Consider the following 13,227-nt stretch of genomic DNA (forward strand, 5'->3'; position numbering starts at 1 on the left):
GTGTATTCACTTGAAGTGTATTAAGTGAATCTTAATACACAACTCATGGTAGAAGCTAGTCAACCTTCTTTATTTTCTTATGTGTTCAGGTTCTGAAAGTTGCAATTCTAGCTGAGAAGTATGCAGTGGATTATACCTGGTATGTGGATACGATCTTGAATCTGATTCGCATTGCTGGTGACTATGTCAGTGAAGAAGTGTGGTACAGAGTTATTCAGATTGTTATCAACAGGGATGATGTTCAAGGGTATGCAGCAAAGACTGTTTTTGAGGTGAGAATGACTTTTCAATTAACTTTCAAAGTGGCATAAGAATTGAGTAAACACCATGTGATCTAACAGGTGTGTGCACTTCCCCATGCTAGGGAGGACTAAAAATACAATCCTGAATATTTCAACAGAACACTGCTGAAGCTTTCTGTAAATCTAGTAGCATAGATTTTTCAGAGCCAGAAACTGTGTTAAGCTGATGAGAAGCTTCTCTGGCTGAAGCAATGTAAAATATGCCTGGTACTGTTCTGGGTAGGGTAGGGGAGGGCAGGGTGGGTTATGCTGAATTTTTCATTACTTTTGTGGATGGCATTGAATGAATGGCTTAGTAAGGAAATAACATCACCTGGAAAACTACTGAAATGTCATAAAAAAACTTTTTACAGGGGAGTGTGCTTTTTGTTTGAGTTTTCTGCATGCAGGAATACACAACAGTCAAAATAACTTGATGATCCTCTGGGAAGCGCATATCCATTCCTTCTTTTCAGGATCTGATAAATATGGAATTTGAACTATTGAAGGAAAACACTTTCAAATGTCCGGCTTTGTTGCTTTGACTCTGTTTGGATTCTTCATATGGGCTTTCCACTTTTTTTTACTTCCTTCCTTGAACATTTAAGCTGACTTCCAGAACTCATCCTTGCTATGTGTTTCTTCATACTCAATAAAGAGTATTTTTATTTTGGACAACTTCAACACATTCTTGCAAGGTTTAAACAGAGTATATTAACATCCTTCCGACACTTCTAAAGATGTAAAAGGAAACCTAAGCACCTGTTATCTGTCCTCAAAATTCAACAGTGCTGCCAGATGCACCTAAGAGTGCTCTTAAGCAAGTAATACTTACGTTAAAGATTCTTCTATCAAGTCATACCACCTATTATGCCTCTTTCGTAAGCATGCTCTCTGTAGTACTTAGACTGATGGTCCTGCTCTTACAGGAAGGTAGACTAGGAAACTGGACATGGAAGTGACAGAGATCACTTTTGATACATTACAGATGTAATGTATCAAATTTGATACGTTACAGACTGTTAATGTGTTCTTACAGGCCCTTCAAGCTCCAGCTTGCCATGAGAATCTTGTAAAAGTAGGTGGCTACATCTTGGGAGAATTTGGAAATCTGATAGCAGGTGATCCAAGATCAAGGTAAAACACCTTCTAAAATACTGAAGTAGTAATGCTTTGTGTAAAGAATCTACTGTCTATTTAATATTCCTAAAGGCCAGTTAACAAATAATTAGGCTCTTGCTAGTAATGCACTAAGAGTTACCATGTCTACAAGAACTGAACAAACTATTTTTCTTCCCATTTAAGTCCTCTCATCCAGTTCAACTTGCTACATTCCAAGTTTCATCTGTGTAGTGTTCCTACCCGAGCTCTGCTTCTGTCTACCTACATCAAGTTTGTGAACCTGTTTCCAGAAATCAAAACTACAATTCAAGATGTATTGCGCAGTGACAGTCAGCTAAAGAATGCTGATGTTGAGCTGCAGCAGAGAGCTGTTGAGTATTTGAGGCTCAGTACTATTGCCAGTACTGATATATTGGTAGGTATAAAGATTATTTATTATGCAGAACTCTTTAGTTATGTCTTCTGTCAAAAAGTAAAATCCACTAAACCTTACCTGATGGCTCAGAAATCTTAATGCAGGATTAAAGATCCACAATGTGGGTGCTGATTCTTTTAGTCCATTTAATTAATCTGCAGTCATCTTTAATATAGAGCTAAAATGAAAGTTGTTACTGCTCTAGTGGGACAAATAACCGTTAAAGCATGCTAATCCAGAGTTGGGAAGCCAGTGACACCTGGTGTAGTGCAGGGTGCTACAGTATACATATACATGTACATATATACATATACATATACCAAAAGGCTAGTGATTTGTTTCGAGGGCTGACTTGATGGTGGGCAGGGAACTTGGAATTGTGCTGAGACTAGTAATATATATATATTATATATATATATTTTTTTTTTTTTTTCCCCTCTAGAAGTTCAGTGTGTTAACCTGATGCTCTTGGGTCTGGCCAGAGCATGGCACACTCAGTCTTAAGAGCTAATAAATGTGTAGGTCAGACTAGATCTGGTGTAATCTTCTGTGGCTTCAGTCTAGGCCTGCTTGAGTCAAGGACCATTGTCTGCTGATTTAATTCTCACTTATCTATTTTATTTCGTAGTATGATACCAGAGAACCTATATGCCTCTGTTCTTTTAAACAACTGTTTTGAGAGGATTTCAGAAAGCTTTAAATTGTGGTGTGTTTTTTTTTTTTAAAAAAAAGCAAGCAGTCCATCTATCACTGCAATAAACTGCATACACCCTTATAGAGGCAAGAGCGGAAGTTACTACTCTCACAGAAAATGAGTATCTTGTTGAAGACTCAGAAGCTGGTTTGACTTCTCTTGTAAGTTTAACTAATACACTTTTTCCTGTGATAAGGCCACAGTGCTGGAAGAAATGCCTCCCTTTCCAGAGAGGGAATCTTCTATTTTGGCTAAACTCAAGAAGAAGAAAGGCCCAGGCACAGTTACTGACTTGGAAGAGATCAAAAAGGAGAGGAGCTCTGATATGAATGGAAGTGCTGAACCTGCCTCTGTCAATGCCAGTGCTGTTGTGAGTTTAAAAGCTGTTATTTCACTAATTTAGAAGACGTGCAAATGAGAGAAGAATGGTTTCCTTAAAGTGGCTTTTTAGGGATGTAAAGTTTCTAATCTCCAATTTAAAACAGCGGGTGTTTATACCCCCGCTGTATGCTTGGATGCTATTTTGCTTTGGAAAGCTTATGTAAATGGGGACAAAGTGCAGCCTAAAAAAATTCTGTTAATATTGATGCTTTTTAAAAATATTGCTGTAAACTTAGAAATGGGAATTTCCTTGCTGGTGAAATTTCAGTGAAGGTGAGATGATAAAATTAACATACATAAAAGGAGTAACTTGAATTTCGAAGTATCAGCTGTTCTGCTTTGTCTAACATGGTAGATATTTTGCATCTTGTTTCAGGTTGTTACTGTTTTTACTAGAATTGGACAACACTTACTGATTTAAGGACATCTTGTTAATTTTGTTACTGTTTATTTGATGGTACTGTTTGAGTTCAATTATTGTAGACAAGGTCAGTGTCTTGTTTCTTCTGAGCTGAAACTTCTCATTTTATCGTGAGTTACAGCTGCTAGTATGAATTGTTCCCATAATGTAATCCTTGTTTCTGGTTTTAATGACTAATGTAACTTGTAATTACATTTGAGATGTAGTAGTAGATTATGGAAGAGGAGGAAATGTTGTAGCACGTTCCCTGCCCAGTTTGTTAAAGCATAATCCTCGAACTCTTAGTCATTGCAGCATGTAAGAGTAGATGTTCCAAGTGCAACATCTTTGAATGGACAGAAATACCTTACCAGCAGAAAAGCTGCCAGATTTTCTTTGCATGCCAGACTGACTGAGGTGACTGGCAGTTAAAACTGCGTTACGCTTTATGAGCTTCACCTTACGGGTTGCAGCCATGTAAGAAGCTCTGTTACATTACCTTCATTAGTGGCTTTGGTGTGACCCTGGCTTAGATGCCAACAATATGTTCCAAACTGGAGTTCTAACTGTTTTCAGTAGTACTTACTGATTGGCTTCTGAAAGTTTTTTCGCCAGGGAATTTTTTGTTAGACTGCATCAAATTCAGTATTTGGAGTATATGATAAATTTGGGTTGGCTTAAAAAAACCTACAATTTCAGGCTCAATCCGAATGCATCTCATGACTCATCTTCACTGTATCTGGCATATTGTAGGCTGCTGATGTCTAATATGTGAACATTTTGTTTTTAAGTCTGCTTTGTGCTTGCATGTGACTTGGGCACGTATATGTGGCCTGTATTGCATGATTCTGTGTTCTGGCTACCTGATTTGTTCTCTTGGGGGTGGGGGGCAGAAATTCAAGGTCTCGCCTCTACCTTTACTGTTTGCAGCTTGAACTAGTGACAGACTCTGCTTTTTTGCTGGTTAGGTTTTACTATGTTTCTAAGGGTTTGCCAAGCTTCAAAAACGCAGGACTAAACTGATTATCAATTATAAAGATGTGGTGATGTTTTAATTTAGGTTTGTGTAAAAGCCAGTGCTTTTCTTGCTGGATTCTTCATGAAAGAAAAGCAACATATTTGAAATTTACTCCTTGCAGTATTTTCATTTCCCTTGAAATGAAGAGGGGAGAAGGGGGGGGGGACATTGTCATCTGTCTTCTGCAAAATTAGATTCTAGGTGGATGAAATTTGTTGGGTTTTTTATTTAATAGTTAGATGAACATAACTCACCTCAAAGGAAATAAACCCACATCTGTAAATTACCTTAAGTTGAAATGCAACGTGGTAATTGCATTCGTGAAGCCTCCGATGTCCATTCAAAGCTTTGTGCGGGGTGGGGAGAGGCACTTCACCATAGCTTAGCTGGCTGTGCAGAAGAGATGGCTTTGTTCTCCTTTTACTGTAGTGTAACACCAAAGCATCTTGTCTTCCCTAGTCTACTCCTTCTCCGTCTGCGGATCTGCTGGGTCTGGGTGCTGCCCCCCTCACCAATTCGGCTCCCCCACCGTCCTCTAGTGGTAGCCTGCTGGTGGATGTATTTTCAGATTCAGCCTCTGCGGTTGCACCTCTTGCTCCTGGTTCTGATGACAACTTTGCGAGGTAATCAAGTCATGCTGTAAGGAATCTGAAGAAAAAATCATCTGTTAAAACAAGAGATATACAATAACTTTTGATTTTGTTCCAGCTTATTGAATGCATTCCTGGGTACTAGCTATGCAGCAAGAGAGGTATTCTTGACCTCTGTGCTGGATGTGCTGTCTTTATAGAATACCCGTGCTCCTGGAAAAACTGAGTCTGTAGGAATCAACCTGAGGATATTAACCACACAGTATTGCCTGGTTTTCATGCTGGTTTTGCTTCTTTGTTAAACAAAGCTTCTTGTGTATCTCAATACATGTTGAATTTAGGGGTTATCTGGCCCAATATGAACACATTTATTCCTATTTCCATGAAGTATTCTTGTGTCTCCACTTACGGCAAGCTGATACTGGAACAGTGAGATGGATTATATCCAGGGATACTGGTTCTCAGAATTTCAAGATACACCAGCAGAACTATTTAAGTGTCTGACACACAGGTGTGAAAAGGGGGGGAAAAACCCAACAGGTGCTTGCTTTTTTTTTTTAATGGGATTTGATACAAATATCTTCCTAATTACATTACCAAGTGTAGTGTGGGTGTAGTATGTTGTTAAGGCCATCAGTATTCAGTGCCACTGTGGCTACACTAAAATTTTATTTGGCTAAAATTTTCAAAATAGTATGAGATCACAGAATGCCTTTAAAAAAAAATCTATCATCTTACTGGCCAAAGAATGTGTTACTATTGTCAAGGACCAAGTTTTGGATGATGGCGTGACAAATTTGCAATGCATTTTAGTATAAAAGATGTAAGTGGTGAATGTAAGCTTCCTGGATCGTTGAGACTTTCATCAAAATGCTAGGCAATTGTTGCAGATTTGCAATGATTAAGACTTGATCCTCTGTTTCTGTTAGAAGGCAATAAGCGATGTTTAATCATGATACACAATACCAAGACTTTTAAGAAGCTACACAAGCTTGTTCAAGCTTTATCTTTTTTAAAGAGGAAGAAAAAGAACCAGAACTAGTAGCTTCATAAGCAAGTTGCCTAAAAAGTTTTCGTTTTCTGCAGAAGAAAGTACGGTGTTGTCCAACCCTTGATCTGTCTGTAGATGATGAAATACTTCTCTGATGATACTGAGAAGTTGCCTTTTACAGTTTTCTGCCTCTCTTTAGTGCTGTTGTCACTTTTGTTTCTGATCTTTTACTGAAGTCATCCTCTGTGCCTTTATTTAATACATACTTGTTGTTAAGAATCGATTGGGCAGCTGTAGTGCCACTAAGGTTGATGAGACCTCCACTTCAATGCGTGCATTTGTAGTAGTTGGTATGTCTCTGCATTTATGGTTTTGAACTGAAACTTTTCTGCCGTCACAACTAAACACCTAAAAGAACTTGATTACTAAAGAGGTATAAGGTAAAGCTACTTATGAACGCCTTCAGCCGTGTTTGGGAAGAATTGCTGGTTCCTAACAATCAGGGTGGGGCGGGGGAGAGAAGTGGGGGGGGAAACATTGCCTAATGCCTAAAACCTTTCTAGGTGTACTGAGCTAGGGCAGCTAATAAATTTTTTCATGCATTAAACTCAGCAGTGCCGTTTTTGAGGAAGGAGGTAAAAGAAAGAACTAAGCACTAAGCTGTCTTTACTAACTCCTGCTATCTCTGTCGCTACCGCCTTTCTTCCTTTGTGCTGCCTGAACTAGCCCTGACCTGGCTTCATCTGAGGTAGTTTCTGAGGAACCAGCTGATACTGTGCATGATGCTGATGAGCTTTTTCACAAGTAAGCAATACTAAAACCTTGCAAGGCTGGGCAACTTCCAGAATATAGTTATAAAGCAAAACTATATTGTGCGTTAACTTAATACCAGCAAAACTAGACCAGTACTGTCAGACTTGTGACTAGAACAGCCCTGTAGATGATTTGGATTTTATGGCAAGCTCATGAATACACAGGTTAGAGTTGCTTTTACAAGTCAGTGCTATCACACACTGCTCTAAAATGAGGCAAGGCCAGTTGTGAGTAGTTGCAAAACTAAATATACAAATAAAAGGAAAACATAAGAGTAAATTGTCAAAAGGAATGATATTTGGGAGTATGTTCTAAATGCCTTGTATGCAAAAGGCTGACACTTGCTGACCACCTCTTCTACTTTTAAGTGAAGGGTGACAGAAAGGACTGAAATTATTGCAAAATGGGCTTCCTCTCTCAAAATGGAAAAAAAGAATACAGCTCTCAGTTGACTTACGTGGTACTGAACGGATAAAACAAGGGAATTTTTTCTTTCAGGTTTAAACAGTCAAAGCTTCAAACTTTTCAATTCTGCACCAACCTAATGAGTTTCAGAAGTTTTCAAGAATATGAATAAGAGAAATCCTAGTCTGTTGCCTGGTCCTTTATAGGCAGTGTGTGTGTGTGTATAGCATATTGTTGCTTCCTTCATAGTTTCTCAGACATCCTATCAAATAAAAATTTCAGTTCTTTTAGTGTCCTACAAGTGGTGGTTTTGGTTGTGAAACTGTCTTTTCTAACTCTGCAGTTCTCTGCAAAGGCCTCCCAGACTGCACTCTAGGTTAACCACAATCTTCATCCTCTGTATAAACCCTGAATTTTGTGGTTCTAAATATTTCTTAATACAACTCCAATTAAAACATGTTTTCCCTCTCTTCCCCTAGGTTTGTGTGTAAAAATAATGGAGTCTTATTTGAAAACCAGTTGCTACAAATTGGATTGAAATCTGAATTTCGACAGAACCTGGGTAAGATCTTTCAGGTCAGGTGGCTGCCTGTCTGCGTTATGAACCCTGATGCCAGCATGTTATGTGGATGGGGCTGCCTTTTCAGCTGCTTAAGAGGGAAATGCGATTTCAGGCTTAACCTGTCTTAGGCTCTTCACTGTCTGTGTCTCCCTGGCTTCTTCGGGGGTTCTTGGTTCCTTAAACTTTTTGGCTGCTGTGTTAGCTGCAATGAAATAGGAGCGTTGAATGGCACTGTAAGCTCCCAGCTGTTGCTGCCCAGTTGTAAGGCTGGTACAGCCAGGGTTATAAAGGACCATTCTCCTCCTCCATTTTCATGTCTTACAGTATGGCTTACTGTAATGATACACAATACATATCAGATGTGCATTAATGTGTTATGATAGACACAATATACTGAAAATGCGTAGGAAAGAGCTGGGAATCGAACAAGGGCCACAACTAGGATTGCTTGCTACTCCCCTTCTGCATTGCTTTTGGTACCATAATAGCTGCTTTAAGTAAAAGTAGTGTTCTCTGGCAGCTGAAAGACCTCCTCTAATTATTTAACTGCCTGTGTTACAGCTACTGTGGGAGAAGTCTGATGGTCTATTTTAATCTGTTACTTCATTTTGAACTGTGAATATCCTTGTAGGATAAACAGTGTAAATTGTTTTGTTTTTAAAAGCTGTTTTAAAGAAAGGTAGAAAGACAATGTATTAGATCCTTGAAGCACAAGTAGTTAAAGATGATTACATGTGACGTACCTAAAAATTCTGATGCTTTTTTATTCTTTCTAGGACGTATGTTCATATTCTATGGTAATAAGACATCAACACAGTTCTTGACTTTTACTCCAACAGTAATCTGCTCAGATGACCTACAGTCAAATATCCTTAAATGCAGTAGCATGTGTCTGTTCTCATTTGGGTTTTGTGGTTTATGCTGCACAAAGTTATAATAAAGCTGCTGGATCAAGGTGTGGTGTCCTTGAACATGAAGAAATGAGAAATTTGCTGGTAACTCTCTAAAGTTCTTGTAGAAAGAATAAGTCTTGAGCAGAGATGGAAGATTCTTTCCTGAAAGCTCTGGTTGCAAACACAAATGTTACTGTTAAAATAAGGAGAAATTAGGCTGAATAAATATATAATGTAATTCCTGTTTCTCTGCAGTCATGAAGTAGCAGAGCCATAGGTGTGGTGTCCTTCAAGTGCTGCGTTAGCAGATAACATCAGACTTGAGATGGAGGTGGTAGAATACGTGTACACAAAGATTATAATACTTTAAAATAGGCTTTTATTTACAGTTTGTCCTTAATGCTTGGTATTGCAAATCCAGGATTTCTTGGAGACTGTGTAATCAGTGGTGTTTGATGTAATGTTCACATCAAAATGAGATGGTCCAGTGTGGTTTACTGTGAAGGCTGGCTGTGCCTTCATACATTTTTGAGGGCATCCTTTTTTAAGAATATCCAAATAACTTGAATTGCAGGGGTGGTTGTTTCTAGGTGTGTCATATGGGGGAGGGGGGTGGGGCGCAATGACCCCAAAACATTACAACTTCTTTGCTGTACAAGAATTGAGCTTTGTCCACTCAGTCTCTGTGTGCTACTGAATATTCATGATGCTAATTCCTCATGTGGCTTATTGGAGGATTTGCTATTACTTTTTTTTCAAAGTTACGAATTCCCCGATCAGTTTCCTTAACCACTTCTTATGCCTGAATCTTCAGACGAAACCTGTTGACCCCACGGTGGATGGAGGTGCACAGGTTCAGCAGGTGGTGAACATCGAATGTGTGTCAGACTTTATGGAAGCTCCCATACTGAACATTCAATTCAGGTAAAAGACAGGATTCAAATGCTGGTGAATTATTTAGATGAAAGATATTAAATTTTTCCTGGTTCTCTGACTGAAGTGTGGAATGTGGACACGTAAAGCTGTCTTGGATAGATGACTGACTTGAAAAATGGATCTAACTAAGCTTTAGGCTACTAGAGGAGGTAGGGAATCCACTTGGAACAAAGTGGTTAAAAAAAACTAATGAAGTAGCTACTGATAAAATGTCTCTAACTTCTCTTTCCACTATCTATATAAAACAGCAGTCTTCCTGTTTGTTTAAGAAATCTTGACAGGAATATACGCAGTAACCTGTCCCTTCTCAAAACCAAGAACACGTCTGCAAACAACTTGGACTGGAAATGCAGGCACCAAAAATAGAATCTTGTTATGTCCACTCAACATCAGCCTTTAGGAAATCCTTATTTCTGGGCTATGTTCTGTTATTTTAGTCTAAACTGGTTCTTACTGGTATATTTTCACAGGGATGTGTGTTCACCCTTGTGATGGGCGCTAGCTAGAAAGGTAGCGACGGATGTTGAAAACAGAGTTCCTTGTTGGAAGTTCTGCCAGTTCACTTTCACATGCCGTCTAGGCAGAGCAAATAAACTTCTTTAACGGTGGATTAAAACTGTATCTTAGAAATAACGTTCTCTGTAGCTTAACTGTTTATCACAAACAGTTGCAGCTTAGTGTTCATCCTCAGTTGCTTGGTCCGTTTGGGCTGAGACTGCTGACCCCGTGCTGCACCCGGTCATGTTTCTGTTCCTTGTGCAGGTATGGCGGAACGTTTCAGAATCTTTCAGTAAAATTACCCATCACACTCAATAAATTTTTCCAGCCAACAGAGATGTCTTCTCAAGACTTTTTTCAGCGTTGGAAGCAACTGAGCAAGTAAGGCTCTACCTATCCTTGGGGCTCTTGTGGTGGGCCAAGGGAGTGGAAACGGCATGGTGTGAACATGGCTGGTGTGGTGCCACATCCCATGCTTAATCCTGTGGGTTATAAACTCTCCTGGTGTTGCCATTGAACAATGCTGTACATCACACATGTTAGATACCATGTATTGCCTTGTCTTGCAGCCCAAAACAAGAAGTACAGAATATCTTTAAAGCAAAACACCCGATGGATGCAGAGATCACAAAGGCAAAGGTAGTGTTGTGATTTTACTTTGTAGCGTAAGGGTCGTGGTATAAGCAAACTTTCTTCATCTTGGTTCGTATGGCGGCTGGATCTCCAAGTCCATGTTGTGTAACTGGGCTGAATAGACTCCTTCTCAGCGTGGCCTCTATTAGATAGTCTTCACTAGCAGCTGAAAACTTGAAGCTATTTAAGAAAATACCAGTTTGGTGCTTAAAACTGATTTGGAAGATACTTCAGGCCTTCATTTACACTAGAGCAACTAGTCAGAAAACAAGTAACTCTGTACAACTGGCTGCCTTGGGCACAACAGAAGTGACTAGTGTAAGACAGGAGTGGCTATACCAAAACCAGGAGAGACTCATTCAGTAATTTTTGAGAAGAACCTTTTTTCAGGAAGAACTCGTTATCAGGGTCACTCTGTCACTTAAGAAACTTGTTGTAATAAAATTGGTATTGGATAATTCTTTATTGATATATTGATATATTGATAATTCTTTACTTGAGCACTACAAGTAAAAATTAAGTATCCTATTTGATTTGCTAATTGACAGTGGCTGTGCTTGGGTAGGCTTGCTATTGGTGTCCTGCTGTCCCCACATCTAAATCTTCTGAGTTTCTTCCATAGATCATTGGCTTTGGATCAGCCCTGCTTGAGGAGGTGGATCCCAATCCCGCGAACTTTGTTGGTGCTGGCATCATACATACAAAAACCACTCAGATCGGATGTTTGCTGCGCCTTGAACCCAACCTCCAGGCACAGGTAGCTGTTTAAGTATCTACAGCTGAAGTACAGGTTCTTGTTTGAAACAAATATCTGGGTATATCTGAAACTCCTGAAGGTGTTTATTAAAAATCACTATGGCAATAGCTAATTGTGACTCTGGACTCCAACAAGAAATGAAGCTTGCAGCGGGCCCTGGCCCAGTTTGGTAAGCTGCTGTTCAGAGCAGTTCCCTTTCCTGTTGGAAGAGGTCATTGTATTGTCCACAGAGTCTCATCTTTTTGTGAAGGTTTGAAACATTTAATGTTTCTGGTTTGTGCACTTCGGGGAGAAGATCAAGTACAATTCTCTTAGCCAATCATTCCTTCATTTATTTAAAATGGCAAAAAGAAAACATAAGCGAATGAACATAACGTTAAGAATATTTTTCCTCGGGCATCTTGATCGAGGTTTTATGAAAGTTGACTGAGGACTAAAAATAAGTTTCGGGTGGTAAGTCCTGTTTTCTGAGGAAGTGGTGGTAGAGAGTCTTAAGACTTTTCCACAACATCTTCTGCTAGAAAAATTTTGGCCAACACCTTGCTGTTAAAGACTAAAAATGTTAGAACAAGGGTTGGAAGATGTACTCCAGCCTGTGGTTTGAAAAAGCCATATTAACGCAGTGGACGGCTGCCTCAGAATGTTTTAATTTGAGGTCTTTTTCCTATGAAATCTAACAAAACAAAAGGTAACTGGTAGCTTTCACTAGTCGACTGTGCATTCATTTAATGCCAAACTGTTTAAAAAGCCAATAACATTTTATGTTCTTTTTCAGATGTATAGGCTCACACTACGAACAAGTAAAGAAGCTGTATCTCAGAGGTTATGTGAATTGCTGTCAGAACAGTTTTAATATTAACCATGCCAGTCTGGGGTTTTCCATTTATATCACTGTCATCATACTGCAAATAAATGTCTTGTACATCACTGTCTTGAGTACTGCAATGTTAACCAATACCAGCTCCCTGCCTTAATAGGACTTGACCCTTGTTTGAAACTAAGGTATAAAATGTACAGTACAGGCAAGTGACTTTTTACATTAAAAATGGCTTTTAGTGTGTTACACAAAGGCTGGGAAGGCTGTCTTGTGCGCTTTTTTTTTTTTTTTTTTTTTTTTCCCCAGAGGTCAGGCTTTTAAACTTGTTAAAGGGAAATTGATTTTGATGTGGTAACCAAGGATTTCAACTGGAAAGGGCTGGTAACATTCTGCTTTAGTGCCTTTAACAGGCACTCCCTCTGCTCTGAGCTGAAACCAGTGCAGGGCTGCTCACTGAGGGGGACTCGGATCTTCATGTAGAGTCAGAACTTTGTACAGTTGAACATTGCCACGAGGCTTGTACTGGGTGGGAGAGCAGATTCCAAGATACGTTTGAATCGGATTCAAGTGAACATTTATGTTGAGTGTCACCTATCCTTAGAGTTGAAAAATGCCACAGGACCAGAGTTGTAAAGTGTTGATCTTGTAATCCTTTACATCTTAATGTTTTGGAAGGTGGATTGAACACAAAAGCTATTCTTAATCCTTCTGCTTACCTCAGATAATGAGGTAGGTGAATGAGTACATGCTTCTTCATTGTTAAAGTGATGTTAAATGTTCTGTTCAGTGTTCTCTGTTTCCATCAGGCTTAGCAAGTAATGGTCCTCAGGATGTGATAAAACTAGTGCAGAGCCTGCTATGGTGGGAAAGGAGACCTGGGAAGAAATGGGCCCTTGAAGGGCTGTAAGGCATGCGCTCTTTGTAGATGGAAATGTAATTATAAACATTATTTTTGTTCCCCAGTGTACACTAATGTTAAAACTCCAGGAGGTTGAATTAACTGATATGTAAACAGTTTCCT

At 39.3% G+C, this 13,227-nt stretch overlaps 1 protein-coding gene across 4 annotated transcripts in view; it reads left to right on the forward strand.

The window, feature by feature from the left end:
• AP2A2 (adaptor related protein complex 2 subunit alpha 2) overlaps positions 1-12,316 on the forward strand; it is a 46,192-nt gene extending 33,876 nt beyond the window's left edge. For 2 of the 4 annotated variants that reach the window (XM_080405580.1, XM_080405581.1), the window contains exons 11-23: positions 90-272; positions 1,321-1,418; positions 1,587-1,818; positions 2,709-2,882; positions 4,771-4,934; positions 6,619-6,696; positions 7,590-7,672; positions 8,449-8,538; positions 9,366-9,489; positions 10,264-10,380; positions 10,569-10,638; positions 11,255-11,389; positions 12,165-12,316. In XM_080405580.1, coding sequence (XP_080261706.1) covers positions 90-272; positions 1,321-1,418; positions 1,587-1,818; positions 2,709-2,882; positions 4,771-4,934; positions 6,619-6,696; positions 7,590-7,672; positions 8,449-8,538; positions 9,366-9,489; positions 10,264-10,380; positions 10,569-10,638; positions 11,255-11,389; positions 12,165-12,242 — 1,626 coding nt within the window. In that variant the 3' untranslated portion in view covers positions 12,243-12,316. The remainder of the gene's footprint in view (positions 1-89; positions 273-1,320; positions 1,419-1,586; positions 1,819-2,708; positions 2,883-4,770; positions 4,935-6,618; positions 6,697-7,589; positions 7,673-8,448; positions 8,539-9,365; positions 9,490-10,263; positions 10,381-10,568; positions 10,639-11,254; positions 11,390-12,164) is intronic. The other 2 variants (XM_080405582.1, XM_080405583.1) reach the window with 1 other exon arrangement.
• The last annotated feature ends 911 nt before the right edge of the window (positions 12,317-13,227 follow it).

The sequence above is a fragment of the Falco punctatus genome (genome assembly GCF_963210335.1).
Source record: "Falco punctatus genome assembly, chromosome: 10".
In the NCBI taxonomy this organism is placed as follows: Eukaryota; Metazoa; Chordata; class Aves; order Falconiformes; family Falconidae; genus Falco; species Falco punctatus.